This window comes from Patagioenas fasciata, chromosome W (genome assembly GCF_037038585.1).
Source record: "Patagioenas fasciata isolate bPatFas1 chromosome W, bPatFas1.hap1, whole genome shotgun sequence".
In the NCBI taxonomy this organism is placed as follows: Eukaryota; Metazoa; Chordata; class Aves; order Columbiformes; family Columbidae; genus Patagioenas; species Patagioenas fasciata.
In genome coordinates this window covers 620848-636972 of record NC_092559.1, presented here as the reverse complement: position 1 = coordinate 636972, position 16125 = coordinate 620848, and the positions used below count along the sequence as shown (strand labels likewise).

Genomic DNA, 16125 nt, shown 5'->3' with positions numbered 1-16125 from the left:
ACATCTCTCCAGGAAGCAGACAGGCAGAGCACCCCGGGATGGCTCCGACACACAGACAGTGCCAGCTCTGCTCTGGCCCCAGGACCACACTGAGGTGCTGCGGTTCTGCTGCTCTGAGGTCCCCAGTGCCACACGCGGGGCAGTGACCGGCCTACAGAAGACCCCTCCTGTCCCAGGAGAACCCCGACACCATCCCGGTGCTCACAGGGAGGGAATTCTGCCCCAAAAAGGGTGTTCACACTACAGAACTCCCACTGCTCAGCAGCGGATCCAGCAGGGCTGAGGCACCCAGACACCTGCCAAAGCGAGCACAAAGTTCCACTGGGTTGGGAGCCCGTCCTCCCGGCGCCATCGCTGCCCAAATGTAACAAAGTTCGGCTGTTGACAAAGGTAAGCGCAGCGTCACCACCGTGTCCGTCCGTCCTCACCCATCACCAGCTCCGTCTGCAGCCACAACAGCAGCTGGGCTCGCCAGTTGTGCCTCCGAACCCTACGGGTACCTGCAAAACCCACTGGGCTGCAACGGGAAGCGCAGAGCAGAGCTATCAACCTCCTGAGAGCAAGCCCACTGCCTACACTTATTTACCCAACAGAGAAAGCCCTTTCAAATAGTAATTTTAAAAAGCCGTTTTGCAACATGTTTCGGTGCACACTGCTGATGGCAGCCAGACTGGAAACACGGACAATGTGAGCGTGTTCTTCACATCGCCCAAGCAGGCTCGTCCTTTCCTTTCATGCTCCCCAGACGCAGTGGCTCTCCTGCAGAGGATGAGAGCGTTTTCTCTAGCAATGGAAACACATCTTGTGCGTTCTACTATCCCAGCTGAGCTTCCACCAGAAGTTAAAAACCAAACCAAAGCCTTATCTTTATGTTCTAAAAATATATGTGCATTACTCAAAAAGCACTAGAAGTCACTTGATCGTCAAACTGCCTGAAAAACCACTCTTGGAAGAGACAATCAGTGACTACACTGGTTATACTGTACCTTAAGCAAAACCAAACCAAATAACTGTACGCTTGACCTGCAGAGCTGAAATGAATACACTCACGACAAAACTGCATACAAATAAATCCCTGCAGAGGAAACAGAAGCTAATTGGTAGAAAAGGGGTTTTTAAAGTTTTTCAGTGCATACTTATGGGCTCACGCTAAGTCCAATCAGAATCAGACGGAATGAGATCTCTTCACATCTCGCAGGATAAACGCCCTTATTCCCTACTGTCTACAAACTCTTCTCAAACAAAGAAAACCTAAGGAAAAGGAATCAAAAAACTCAAGTTGTCCTCATTGTCCCACGAGGTCACGTCCCAGACCAGCGCCCGCGGCGGTGACGGGAGGGCCTGGTCAGGCGGTCTGTCCCGGGGCCGCCCCGCGCCGCCGCTGCTCTGCCCGTGCTCTCCCGCTGGCCCTCACGGCTGCTGGCTGGTGAAAAAGGCCTTGGTCTCCCTGCAGACGGGGTTGACGCAGAGCGGGCAGCACAGCGTCAGCTGCCGGGAGCAGACCTCGTTCGACTGCAGGTGCGAGCAGACCAGGTCTGCCAGGGCCTGCAACACAGGGAATTGCGCATCAGAACCGAGCAACCCACCTGCACACCGTAACAGAACGCTTGGACTCGTGTCACCGAGTTGTGTATCCATCAGACTGTGCTTTTAAGCACTTCCCTCTGCTACTTCAAGGAAAATCCTGCTTTAAAACCGCATCGGCACAACATCTTACAAGAAATATTTCATTAGAAGATTACTACAAATGAATACAAAACTGTTTTTCTTTGTCAAACCAAACTTCTGAACTTCTTTGAAACAAACCCAACACAAACCGTGGTAAAAGAAAACACTACGTGGTATATAGACTAAGGGTCTCCACTTCTGTTCCTCCACTCAAAATACTTTAAAACGACAAGACAACACCCGTAATCTAGTAGGAAACAAACACAGAGCTGCAAACTTGTGTGGCTATTACAGCAAAGCGGGTACCTTGGAGAACAGTGGGTTTCCATTGAGAGACTCCGCTCTTCTGATATTTTCAACTCCGCACTGAATCAAAAACAAGGAGGAAAAAGTTTAAGTCTTCTGGAACCTTCACTGGCCAGCTTTCAAAAATTCCCCCTTCCTAGTTCATTCAGAGGTTCCCCCAAAATGCTGAGACTAAAGGCAATACCACATTTTTCAATACAGTAAAAATAACTATGATGCAAAATTTCACGCTGTTGCCAAAAATCAATAATTTTTTTTAGTAAGGATAATAGTGGTTTAAAGAGTTAAATGTAGAAGGCCAATTCTCACCTGTTTTGTGTGGCTGAAAATTAATTTGAGTTAAGCCAGTTCAGATTAATTTTCAATTTACAGAAACATAAAATTTGCCCCAAATCATATTGCAAGAAGCAGCCACAAAGCAAATTTCAAACCAGGAAAAGTAATCTTGGAGCACCACTTTCCAAAGAGTTATAAAAACCACAGACCATTTACCTCATTCGCTAGAACTTGGGCATACTCGATATCCAGCTCGTAGAGCGTTTCGATGTGGTCACTGGTGAAGGCGATTGGGACCAGCAGCATGTTCTTCTTTCCCCTCTGGCACAGCCCTTTGATGGTCTCATCGGTCTGCGGCCCAAGCCAAGGCATCGGTCCAACCTGGAGGAAAAGGGGGAGGCAAATTAAAGAGAAAAATAAAACAGAAAAAAACCCTCATTAAATCAGTCTTGCAATGAACAACCATGCTTTCTTAAGCAGGACAACAGATCAGATTATGGTTAACACGGGGCCAGTTACTTGTATTTCTCTGCTACTGCTAGTACCTTTCACCTTGTTAATTTTCTTATGAAGACGTGCTGCCCTGCTGTTCACATCCCAGAGGAACAGAACCCGGGCTGGCCTAAGGAGACTCTTACTAAAATAAATGACAGTTTAAACACAGGTCTGCTCTTTTCAGTTCAACAACACCCTGGCCAGGGTTTACCTGCCTTTTCCAGGGCATTCTGCCCTTTCCTCTCTACTATTCGGGGCTGATGTACCATAATATGCAATTTAGAGAACAAGACAACAATGGCATGATGGGTGTAACCCCCCTGAGACGTAAGGTCCCTTGTACTATGTAATTCTGGTAGAACCGATGTTCCTTGCTGTTCGCAGCAGTGCTATAATAGCAAGTACAAAGTCATGCAAGCAGTCTCTGTCGAGAACAACGAAGCCTGCTTGGATTGGGCTCGTGTAATTATTCAGAATGCCCACTGCACAGGGATGACTCTGGAAAAATGGCTCAGAGATCCTCAAAAAGCAACACCTCAAAATCCAGCAAGTGCTCAATTCTTCCTTCTGACAGAGAAAGACAAATGCCAAACTGGATGTTACGAGATGGTAGGTTTTCTAACAGACACACAAAACATCTGCTTTAAAAGGATGCAATATAGAAAAAGGGTGAGAAGTTGCAGATAAAGAGTATCTGCAAAGATTCTGTTATAGCAGAAACGCTTGCTGAAAAAGGGCAAAAGGCACAGGGGTGATGACCTTCTCAAGCTGTAAGATCCTGAACTCCTGCAGAGCGCTGCAGCGGCTCCCGGCGCACGTACCTTGGACTGCCACACCAGCCGGTATGGGTTGGAGTAGTTCAGCTTCTCCATGACCCTCTGCACAGTGGCTCCCACTTCTTGAGGGTACGGATCGCCGCGGTTCACCACCTGCCACACAACACAGCACAGCTCTAGCTGCAGGAACGCGCTGGGCAGAGAGCACCCCAGCCCGGGGAGGGGAACGTGCAGAGAGCACCCCAGCTCGGAGGGGGGAACGTGCGGTGCGGGATGTGACTATCGAGTGCCTGGCTCATCCCAAACAGGGAAGAAAAACCGTGTTCCTGTCCAGCAAAATCAACCACAAAGCTGCTTTGCCAGTACACCTACTCCTCCTCCTTCACACGAGAAAATATACATTCTTCTATCGTATATAGACATGGTTACACTTTGGTAACAGCACCACGTTTTTGAAAAACAATCTGAGAGCCATGCCACTGCAGTTGCTGGTTGCTAACAGAGAATCAAGTCATTTAGTGCAACCTTGCAAAGATTTTACTTTCATTTCTTCAGGAAGAGTATTATCACCGCTTTCCAGAGGTGAGGAAATAACCCAGTTCTCCCCTCCACTACCATCCGGGTTTGAGCTGGCAAGTTGGTGAGGCCACGAAAGCAGCCAGGGAGCGTGACCCAACCCGGAGTGACCACAGTGACGTCTGTCGCCTCCAGCGCTGCGTCAGCCTTCCAGCTGCGGCTGGCCAACTCACCTCCTGCTCCTTCTACATGTGCCGGGCACTCCCACAGCTGGGGCCCTGCCCACTGTCTGCAAGCCCAGACCCAGGACTCTGGTCTAACAGGGACAGAAACGACGCGACACAACTCACAGACATGGGCAGCGAGTGAGCCGAGAAGAGGATGACGACGTCTTTCCTTTTGTCGGGTGGAAACATGTTCAGTTCCTTCTGTATGTGATCAGTGAAGCACTGTTCAGAAAAAACAACAAAACAAAGCAGAGACCTGAATCAGAAGCACTGAGAAGCACTATGTGATCTCAAATGATCTAACACAGGCAACATAAACATTCCAGGTTGCCCTAAGAACTTTGAAATCCCCTTTGGTAGGTGTGGGGCAACAGCGAGCCAGCAGGTATTGCACTGTCCAGCACAGCGTATCACCTGGGCCAGGCCCAACACATCAAAGGCCTCTGTGAACTTCTGAGCAGCCCAAGGGTTTGAAGATGCCAGTAACAAGCTTATGGAACAAAAGGAACTCAACCCAGCTCTCCTCCATCTTCTTTTAGTACATTCTACAGCTAAAACGTCTCGTAAGCTTTGTTAGAAGCTAAGACATGATCTAAGTCAAGTGTTTCTTCAGAATGCTTCTGTTGCTTAACATGATGCTGTGTTATTCCAGGCAGCAACTACTTCTAAAAAGGAACCTCAGCAAACGTGTATTTCCTCAGCTCTCTGCTGTTGTAAAGTCCGGTGCAATGCAATGATCCCAGGTTCCTCCACCAGCCCAAGGAAAGCCCAGGGAACGGCGACTCGGGCCCACCTCAGACCCGCTCGGCTCCCACCTGGTGCTGCTCACGTCAGCGCACACACAAACGCACACCTGAATGAGCAGGGGATGTGTGGGCCATCGGTCGATTATACTCCACTTCATCTTCGGCTTCTCCCCCTTTTTATGATAGTGGCGATAAATGGCATTCAAACTGCTTCCTGAAAGGCAGGGAATTAAGAACTTAAGTTCAGCCACGGAATTAGCAACTTGGCAGATGAAAACAGTTTTGTAGCAAGGTATTATACTTTAAAATTGTATTTTTAAATGCTATATATTTAACATTTAAAAAGATTTAATATTTTAAAAATATTTAAAATGCAAGCTTAAATCAGAACTGAGAGCCTCAAATGGGAACAACCATATCAAAGTTCATACAATGTACCAATTATATCAAAGTTCATATAACGTGCCAGCCAAGAACAATTTGCTGAACGACTATTTAACTGAAGAACAATTATTGCTCTAGTCTCCATGAAGAAAGCTCACTCAGTGGTGTTCCTGAGCCTTCAGTTTATGTTATCTCACCATCACAAAGGTAACATAAAGCTACCCTGAATAAAGAAGTCTCTACCCAAAATTCGGAATTACAGGAAACTCTGAGGAGCCTGAGCTGGCAATGGAGCCCTGGGGAAGGGACACTCTGAGGGTGGGACGCTGGCAGCGATGTTCCCTGGGCTGGCAGACAGAAAGGTGGACGCGTTCCCCAGGACAGACGCGGGGCCGCTGTGCTGGCAGACTCACCGGTGGTGGAGCAGCTGTACTGCGGGTACTGCGTGAAGGCGACGGCTCTCTCCACGCCGTCCCGCTCCATCTCCTCGATCGCCTCCTCGGTCAGCGGGTGCACGTAGCGGAAGCCAATGTAGTACTTGTGAGGCGCTGCCGGCCACACGCAGCAAGGGAAACAGCAGAAAACAACCAAGAACTCTCAGTAACAGCTCATTAATAAGGATGAAGTACAGAACCACCCAGACTGAAGCTACTGAAATGAATGTGTTGATAGTTTTCTGGCTACTTTTCTAAACCACTGTCATATAAACGCATCTTTCTTCGGCCAAGTATTTTTGTGGTCACTCACTGTGCTGTTAGCAGAATTCAGAAGTGATTAATACTATTGTTTGCTTCCACAAGAAGCACCATTCTTCTGGTTTTACTTAGTTTAGCAGAGACGTGCTTTCCAAACCCTGCAGAGCTCTGACATGGTACTGGGCAAGTTCTGATTTAGAGGCAGTATTGCCAAAACCGCGTCGTTACGAGATGCCAAATGCACACTGCCGTGCCCTAACACAGATCACAGCTGCAGACGCGCTACGGGCTTCCTAACGGCACAGCTCAACGCGCCTCCTGAAACCACAGCTTGGGTGGTTTGAATACACACATATCACTCAAATGCCAAAACCCTGCGAAAGACGAGGCTTTCTCCACTCTGCCATGCAAAAGAAAACACATTGCTTAAGCAGTTTGCACATACCAGGAAATCTTATTTACCTAAACTTCCAAATGTAATTGGGCTGCAATTTTGTGTTTCCATTTCCCATCTCTAATCTTTAGGGTGTCAGCTGCGAGGTTTGGGGAGCATGGTCTGGTTAGCGGGAGGGAGGATGGGGAGGTTTGCTGGTTTAGTTTGTTCTTCTAAGCAGAGGACAGAGGTTTGCAGGAGAACAAAAGCAAAGTTCCTTTTCGGGTTTTTGGGTGAGCAGATCTGAACGAACATGTCCCGGGTTTCTGGAGGAAGCAGATGTCCCGTGTGGTGTCCGTCCGCCCGTCTGTGCAGGGTTCGCAGAACAGCTTTGGTCAGCCCCAGTTCTCTGGGAGCAGCAGCAAATAACGACCCAGCTTCAGAAGCCCCGGGAGCCAGGGACCTCGGTAATACTTTTAAACAGCATTAAAACGAGTCCAACTAACCAGAGCACAGACAGTGGAGTTGAACCTGGGAAAGGACACTCCGGGAAACAACATGGCCAACTTGGAAACTGCCTGCAAGGCTCCCCAGTATGAGGTTTTGTCCTGGCAGCAAAGGAGAGAGTCTCATGTCTGCACACATATTGTGCTGCTCCAGTGAGGTCAGAACTACTGGAAACAGAGCGACACCTCCTTCCACAAAGAGCTGCCGGTCTGAAGAACCAACGTGACCCCTCATCCTGTGAGCTTTCCATCTGCTCACAAGGGAATCTCAGGTAAAATACCGCTTGGAAGAAACACCACAAATCATTACCATTAAAAACAATCAAAAAGCAAGATGAGCCTTAACAAAGTATGATTACCACTGCAAGACATTAGCCTGTTTGAAACCAGAACTAAAAAATCAAAACAAAACCCAAAAAACAATAGAAATAGATTTTCCTGCCATCATGTCTGTGTGTTTTATTCTCACAGCCTACTGAGCCTGCCCAGCCCCGCTCATTCAGAAGGAAAAACTCTCATCCATTTTCAGAGAGCTGCCTGTAACAATGAAGATTCATTTTCAAATGATTTTGCTTCCAGATGACATAGGTGAGGCTGCTTATTTACTACTTTAGATTAGTCCCATTGCCAAAATATCACATGTCAAATGGATACTACAAGTCAGTGAATCAGCAGATTGATTAATCTAGGCAGGAGGGAACTCACAGGTGGTTACTGACACTGTCTAACATGAGCTCTTCAGCAACTGCAAATGAACAGCGACTATAAACTCTACGCCCCAAAAGTCCAGATCAAGGTAAAACAAATATCCAAAGTATTTCTCCTCTGCCACGTGTTTTAAGTCTTATCACCAAACCCGCCGGTTACTCATTAACAGGGCCTGGCGCTCCCAAAGTGCCACCACGAGCACACGATATCCCAAAACACACAGCCCGCTCTGGAAGCACAGTCAGCTGCTCCAAGCTGCTCTGAAGCAGCGCAGGACTCGGTGTCGCTGCAGTGCTCCTTGAAACGCGTAAGGAAACGGTTCGCACTCAAGTCAACTGTCAGCAGTGGCTGGCACCTTCGTTTTTCAAACTGCAGCTACTGTTAGGTAAAAAGCAGGTCTCTGAACAGCTTATCAGGTGTAAGAACTGCACAGAGGGAGGCGTGACTGCACAAAAAGTGCTCACAAAAGCAAATGGGAGTAGTACACTGAGAAACGCAGATAAACTTTCTAAGCGTTATCTCCAGCACCTGCTGCACGCCTGCCCCTTCGGGGTACGGCTGCTGCAAACGCCGCTGCCTCGCGCGGCTCTGCCCTCGCAGGGCCCACAGCGGGCACGCAGCTGGAGAGCAGCATCGCCAGAAAAAGGGCCGAACACCGTCGGAATGAAGGGATCAGTGACACCTTACATGAACAAACGAAATTCATTTGGTTCCAGCCTTCCAATAGCACTACTTTTCACCTCCCAGAGCCTTTTACCAATCTTCTACCTCTAGCCCTTTTCCACCCACGTCTGGAGCAGATGCCACAAAGAACTAAAACCGGCAAGACACAGAACGTGGCCGTCACTCTTGAGCGGCTATGTGAATGTGGAAGCTCAGAATTTCTGGTGCTGCCACTCACATTTATTAATGCCATGGGTTTAGTGTCACAGAGCAAGGAACTGTACCATAAAAGGTACTGTAAGCAACTGACCTCTGGCCTTCAACAAGCAGCAGAGACAAACCAGGCTTCTCGTTCATCACAGCTAACTGCACAACACCACAAGCTGAAGTCAAACTCACAACTCATCTGAAAGCAGCTTAGCCAAACTAGTGAAAATTCACCATGAATGCACTTAACCTGGGTGACAAGTGACTCGCACATCAGTTTGGCCTGAGGTTTTAGGAGAGGGACTGAACAGGGCTGAATCACCAATTACAGTTCTGCCAACGACCGCGGCTGTCTGTCTGCACACCCGGCCCACGGCAATCACGCGGCAAAACGTGGCAGCCGAAGCCCTCAGTGACAGGACATTCACAGCAGCGTCTGCCCCGTTCCCATCACAGCAGCGCTGGAAGGCAGTGCCGCACAGGGTGACCGTGTGAGTCACAGCTCCCTACGTGCAGAGCAAGGTGCAGAGCGATTCCATGACTCGCGAGCAAGGCTGTGTTCACCTTTAAAGTTCTCTGGTTATCCCAGACCTGGCACAGGCTGTTATCTGCTTTCACCCATGGCAAACCGCTAGGCCTTATCTCCCGCGCACGCCGGGGTGGGGCTCTGCTATTGCTCAAACACGCCCTGCACATTCATCTCCGAAACTGAAACTGCATCTGGCCTTCCAACCCATCTCTTCTGCAGTCCCAAAATCCAGCCCAATTGGTGTGCGTTCTTTTATCCATTATGAATAGTTACAGATTCAGACAACGTTCTAAAGGCTCTGGATACATCCGAGTGATAATTGCAGAGGGCCATTTCAGAGGAACAAAAGACACCTGTGGCTCTGGAGAGCAGTCAGACTCCCGACACCCTCCCACGCAGTCACCCGGTCTCTATGGGTGACTCCTCCTGCAGGATGAAACACATGAGAACCATGGAAAGGGGGACATCAGCAGGGCAGCTTTTCAGCCTGGGCACAGACAGAGGTGGCACGTACTGGGTCCAGCCCCAGAAGGTGCACCCATGTTTGGTTGGTGGTTTCCGGTGCTCCACTGTGTTATGCAGGCTGATTGAGTACAACAGCGCTCTCCAAAACCAAAGGCATTCTCCAATGTAGCCACAGAAGCGACTAGAGCACAAAAACATATCTGCATGCATGGGAATGCCAATGCTTTCGTATATGCTGAGTTTTTAACAAGTCAGAACTCCTGCAATATTGTTGTTAGCATTTCCTATCAGGACTGAGAACACTGTTCACACAATAAAAATGAAGAACCAAAAGCTGCTTTACAAGTGTATACTGTCAACACACGAGACAGAAGACTCGAGCGAGCAGAGCGAGGACATACCGGTGCGAGGAGACATGCTGTCCAGCAGCTTCACCATGCCCTCCCCCTGCAGCGCCGTCCACTTCTTGATGGGCGACCCGCCTCCGATCCTGCTGTACTGCTCCTGGATCTTCGGTGTGCGGCGCTTGGCAATGAACGGTGCTAATTTACTAAAGCATTCCAAAGGGACACGTATTAAAATCATCACCCAAGCCACCAGCCCTTTCCCCAAATCTCTGCTGCAGTGGGCTTTCTGCAGGAATCTCCCCAAACTACAGCACGCCAGCACTGCGTGGCTTGTTTTATTCCATTGCCCTTCCCAGCCTTACTAGGCGACAGAAAACCACAATTTGCCATTATCATAGAAACATAGAAGAAGATTAGATTAAAAGAAGATTAGATTAGAAGAGAATGATTTTGGCATGCCTGTTTCCAGTGAACTGTAACACCGTTTCTTGCACTGACTGGTCCCAAGATGAAACAGTCTTAAGAATGTCGATAAACACAGAAGCTACAGCTAAGACAGCAACACCCAACGCTGACTGTAATGCGCGAGTTCACAGCGTTTCTCACTTTTGAGCTGGAAGTGTCATTAGATCTCTGTCCAGGAAGAGACGAAGCAAGAAATCATGCACGTCATCCAGCCGTTCTGGACCTCCCATGTTTAACATCAAGATTCCTGTTTTAGGTTTCCTATGGAAGCAAGAGATATTTCAAATTCTAGTAAACTACTGCTTTTATTGTTATATATTATTATTACAAAACAATCAGCTTATCCTTCTGCATTTGCCTTCTGCAAAAGCAGCATCCTATTTAGAAGTTCATCCTGCTTAAGTAAAAATATCAACTACAAGCATGAATAGCCAGAGAGCAAGTATTTACATGACCTTTACTTAAAAAACCAAACCAAAAAACCCAAACCATTTCACAACACAGGGTTTAACTGGAAATTGGCAGATGAAGGCTGCCCGGGAGGTTATAAAACAGGGCCCAAGGAACTATCTCAGCTGAATGCCAGCTGAACATTCCAAGCAAACCAAGCAGCAGCCTCCGCAGAAAGCAGACTAGCTACCCACACAGGTCTTTGTCTTCAGTACTGTGGAGACACAGCTCGCCCTCTGAAGCAGTGAAAGCAGCAAAGAGCCATTCTACACATAAAATAAGTGCAGAGTTGGCTCTGTTTGCGCTGTTGTTCTGTTGGCTGGTTGTTTTTTTTCCCCACAACGGGTCTTCTATCCCGGTGCAGGTCTGCAGTGTTCCAAGGATAACGTCCCTCCGAGCAGAGCGGAGCAGATGGCAGCACCAGCTCGTACAGAAACGGCTGCTGATCACAGCTCTCACCCAGGAGTCGCGTTTGCCCACAGAACCGATTCCCCTGTCTGAGAGAGCCCGGTGGCCAGGACCTCCCCGGACGGAGCCCAGGCCGCCTGCGGAGCTTTGCCCTCCCCTCCTTAACACCAAAGTCTCACAAAGGGAGACTGAGAGGAGCCCATGCATGCCCAGATGGGCCGGGACCTGTGTTTCCATTCCCCTCCTCCTGGAGCGTCTATCAGGAGGTTGCTGAATAAAGCCCAGGAAGCAGGAACCAGAATCTCAAATAATATCATCCTACTGTTTGTTCTTCTATTGTTTCAGCGCTGCCTCAGGCCCTACCATGGGCCATGGCCTGGCTGCAGAGAACAAGGTATCCTCACCCACAGGACTGGGAAAACAAGAGGCCTGTGAGTGCAGCCGGCCAGATAAAAGCAATCACACATGCACAAGACTCTAGATCAAGCCCCGTGACTGCCACATTTTACCACACAAGCAGCTTTGCTGTGCAAGTCAAGCAGCACAGTGTATCAGAGCGGGACAGCGGGCAAGGAGAGCCGGGCACGCCCGCCCAGGCCTCGCTGCAAACTCACCGCACGTCGGGCTGGATTTCGGGTTTGGTGCTCTCCGTCACGGCGGCCGCAGTCACCTGGCCCCTCCATCGCACCGGGACCCGCAGCTGGGAGCTGCTCCTCACTACTGGAAGACAGAGAACAGCACATTGACAACCCTGCGCCAGACGGGCACTCATCCCCCACTGCTACACGAACACGCTCGGCCGTACCGCAATGCTTGGTGTTACTCCCTTAAGCTCAGGTCCTGGAACCAAAGACAGTCATAAAATTGCAAGGTTCTGCCTTTCTTTAAACACTCTGTACACCAAAGGCTTTTCAGGTATCAGGTAGCAAACTAAAACCAACTAAAAGCCTCACTGATCTTTAAGCTTCAACCATAAGTCCAAAATAACTGGTGACAACACAAGAGAACATATGCGGGGCTGGCGTGCTGAGGAATTATGTCAAGCTGTGTAACTCCTCATAGTGCACACATAGCTGGGCTAACTCTAGACAAGCAAAGTACTTCTGCAGCGCCTCCACAACGCGGGTTAGATGTTCAGGGTCCCCAGCAAAGCCCAGGACGGACGTCAGCACCCCCGAGCCCCAGGCACGCGCCCCTCAGCCGGCGCTGTGTCGGGCACAGCGCGCAGCCTTCGGTCTGCCCAGCCCCGCAAATTCTGCTGTTCCTGGATTTCAGCAGCAGCCGAACGCCAGGATACTTTACCTCCCACCCGCTGGTTGCTGTCTGCTTTTTCAAAAGCACACTTTGTCTTCCTTAGGAGTTCATAGTCATTACACGACGCTTTTGAGCGCAACAATAGTGTGAATTGCCCAAGATGAAAGAAATGGTTCAATTCTGCATTGCCGGCTCTCCAGCGATCGTTTGGTGCGACGCTTCCCTGGCCAGACTGCGGGAGATCAGCAGCAATTGAGCCCCAGCAGCACCGCGCTCGGGGTGCCCCGTCGAGAGGAGCATCGTGCAGTTCACAGCTCCCTAATAACATCCTGAACAGGCTGAATGCCCTCAAAACCCGCTGAAATCAATGACAGTGAAAAGCATCTTGCAAATCCCGCTTCTTACTGGGGATTAGGAGTGTGTAGCTGTGGATGCCTGTCTCTGCAGTGATATAAAAGGCTACAGACTAAAGAACTCCCATTCAAGCACCACTGATGCCAGACTCTTTTCAAATATTTATAATCTTCCTTCAGGTCTTAGCGTATTACTTTCTGAAGCACTGACAGTGTATGTAGATTATACAGAATACAAAGGCTGTATTGATCCTTCTGTAAATAGATACGGCAATGCATTTGTTTTACTTAAGGTGAGGTTCATGCACATTTCTACCCGCATCGCGAAGCGCGTGACGCAGAACACACAGGATGAGCGACGCTGATGCGTCCAACTTCCTGGAAAAAAGCTTTCTTTTGAAAGTTTGAGAAATAACACAATGGCAGGATTGGATCTGCGGCACCCCGGCGGGGTGACAGGGCGCCCAGGCAGGATGACACAGCACCCGGTGTGCCCGCGGTCTCCCGAGACGTCACCCGCTGCTGCAGCACAGCGGGGCGACCTGCGGTGTGTACAGAGAGAAACGGAAAGAGCTGCTGTGGATGGGGCACACAGAACTGCGTGTTGTACAACAGCGCACGGAACTGCGTGTTGTACAACTGTGCATGCAACTGCGTGTTGTACAACAGCGCACGCAACTGCGTGTTGTACAACTGTGCATGCAACTGCGTGTTGTACAACAGCGCACGCAACTGCGTGTTGTACAACTGTGCATGCAACTGCGTGTTGTACAACAGCGCACGCAACTGCGTGTTGTACAACTGTGCATGCAACTGCGTGTTGTACAACAGCGCACGGAACTGCGTGTTGTACAACTGTGCATGCAACTGCGTGTTGTACAACCGTGCATGCAACTGCGTGTTGTACCACCGTGCATGCAACTGCGTGTTGTACAATCGTGCACAAAACTGCGTGTTGTACAACAGCGCAGGGAACTGCGTTGTACAACAGCGCACAGATGTGCACGGACAGTCGATACAATGCACTTCTTAGTGCTACAATAGCTCTGAAACGGGCTTGTAACTGCACTTATTACCCACACCTCCCCGCAACCGGCCTTTTTGTGAAAAAGCAGCCTGTGAGCGGTTAATCGCGGGTGATTTTTACACAAACGCGTTCTGAAAAGGAAAGCGCCTCATTTAAAACGAAACTCCAGCGGAGGCGGGGCGGGGGGGGCACGACGGACAATGAAACACCGAGCCCGTTAGCAGCAAACGCCGAATTTCTCTCGGATGAAAAACCCCGCAGCCCCCGCGGAGGACGAATCATCCCCCGCCCGCCGCTCACTCCGCCGGCTCCAGGACGCGGACACCGGAGGCACCGGAGGCCCCGGCGCTGCCGCCAGCGTTACGCAAAGACACCTCGTTGTGTAACGCGCTCCCGGCGCTCCCGCCGCCCTCCGGCCCTCGCAGCCCCCGCCGCGCTGCCGGCAGCCCCCACACCGCCCGCCGGCCCCCCGTGCCCGGTTCCCGCGTTCGGCGCCCGCACACTCACGGTGACGCGCCGCTCGTCCGGCGGCGGCAGCGGCGGCGGCGGCCATCTTGGCGGCGCCCGCCCGCATTCCCTCAGACAGCCCCGCCACCGCCCCTCGGGCTCCGACAGCTCCACCGCCCACGTCGCCTCCGCCGCCGCCCCCCGGCACCGCCCCCGCTGCCGTACGGGGGCGTACGCCCCCGTACGGCAGCGGGGGCGGTGCCGGGGGGCGGCGGCGGAGGCGGCCGGGGTAGACGGGGCAGCCCGTCATTCCCCTCAGCCCGCCAATCCCCTCAGCCCGCCAACCCCCTCAGCCCGCCAAGCCCCTCAGTCACCTCAGCCACGGCTGCGTGACCGCTACCGCAGGGCTCGGCAATGAGAGACTGAAGCACAAAAAAAGACACCGGTACCTAGCTTTTATTTGAGGGGAAAGTTAATAACGGCATCCCTCGCATCACGCCGCGGTTGTGTTTTGAAGGGTTTCTTTGCAAGGGGATGCGGTAAGTAGGAAACTGACTGATATCACTTATTAGGTTGCAGGTAGTCTTACTGTACTTGCTTAAATATTAATGCAGCACATCTCTAACATTTGAAGTACCTTCCCTCTTTTTGTCAGTCGAATAGTACTTCCTTAAATACTCATATGTATTCCCACTTAAACCTAAATCCTCTAGTCCTGGTCTCTTCAACAAACTCAAGTATATCAAGCTTAATTTTATAATAATCTTCAGCTAGTTTAAATACCTCCGTCATGTCACCTCTTAATCATCTTTATTATTCCTCCAAGATGAAGTAATGATCTCTTTTTATATGTAAAATCTTCTATTTATCAATCAGTTACTCTGCACTCTCCTGTCTCGGTTTCTATTTTCCTTTATATGCATTGACCTTATCTAAACAGCATGGACCAAATTCTAACGCCAGTCACGGCGCTCTAAATCCAGAGTAACTGACTTCAATGGCACAATTGTCATTTGATGTCACGGATTTACTTGCGCACTTGGGCATCAGCATCCCTGCAGGGTTTAAGAGACGAGGTTCTCAGGGACACGGGTTAGTGCAAGAGTTCTGGTGGACTCGATGATCCTGACAGTGTCTTCCAACTGAAATGATTCCACGATCTCTTAGGTTTACTCAGGCTCTAAGAAAGCTGCAAATATTTTAAAAATATGTGTTTCAAATTTTTTTAAAACCCTGGAGAGCCTCCTCAGCAGACACTTATCGTCTTCGTCAGCCTTTGCTGTGAACCTACCTCCAACAAGCCTTGTCCTTCACAAAGAACCTGGTGGATCCCAGCCCATCTTTCAGGGGACATGAACCCATCGCCTCCTCCAGCACCCAGCCCCTTTGCTCTGGTAATTCTCTGCTGCTCCAAGGGAGCTGAAGCCACAGCAATGTGCACTGTTCACAATGAGCATCACTTCCAGGATTTCCTTTGTGCGCTGGGAAGTCCGGCATTTCTCGGCTGGAGGCAGATACCTGCAGACCTGGATTTACACCCAGCAGCACCTCTGCATCCCGCCACAGTGCAGGTTGTGCTTCCCCAGCCCTGGCACAGATGCTGGAATCACAGGGGGCTGTCAGGGGACCGAAGGGGTCAGACAGGGATGTCCCGCTGTCCGGCCCCGCGGCTCGGGGCTCTCACTGCCGCAGCCCTTGCTCCTCTTTTCCACCTCCATCTATCTGGACAGCAGCACTGCAGGAACCGCACCCGAGGAGGAGCAGGACAGCTGGGACTTTTGACAGGTCTTAAAACATCCAACTCTGATGGGAGCGCCGCAGGAACACTGTTAGC

General features: G+C 50.3%; 1 protein-coding gene across 2 annotated transcripts; it reads right to left on the bottom strand.

Annotated features, from left to right (window-relative positions):
- Positions 1–1097: 1097 nt before the first annotated feature.
- Positions 1098–14499, bottom strand: LOC136114598 (ferrochelatase, mitochondrial). 2 transcript variants are annotated; one of them, XM_065859979.2, is made up of 11 exons: positions 14352–14499; positions 11825–11930; positions 10494–10613; positions 9942–10090; positions 5808–5942; positions 5118–5224; positions 4388–4486; positions 3567–3674; positions 2467–2631; positions 1975–2034; positions 1098–1545 (listed from the first exon to the last, which is right to left on the bottom strand). In XM_065859979.2, exons 1-11 carry the CDS (start codon positions 14416–14418, stop codon positions 1411–1413), a joined length of 1251 nt encoding a protein of 416 aa, XP_065716051.1. In that variant the 5' UTR covers positions 14419–14499; the 3' UTR covers positions 1098–1410. The 2 variants fall into 2 exon arrangements, with proteins under 2 accessions (XP_065716051.1, XP_065716052.1); XM_065859980.2 differs by having other exon boundaries at positions 11825–11927; positions 14352–14482.
- Positions 14500–16125: the final 1626 nt, after the last annotated feature.

Excerpts from the sequence above, each read along its gene's own strand:
- LOC136114598 (XM_065859979.2), bottom strand. The coding sequence starts at position 14,418 with ATGCGGGCGGGCGCCGCCAAGATGGCCGCCGCCGCCGCTGCCGCCGCC. Across the intron at positions 5,225-5,807 it reads GTACAGCTGCTCCACCACCG|GAAGCAGTTTGAATGCCATT; the intron begins GTGAGTCTGCCA and ends CCTGCCTTTCAG. Across the intron at positions 1,546-1,974 it reads GAAACCCACTGTTCTCCAAG|GCCCTGGCAGACCTGGTCTG; the intron begins GTACCCGCTTTG and ends CCTGTGTTGCAG.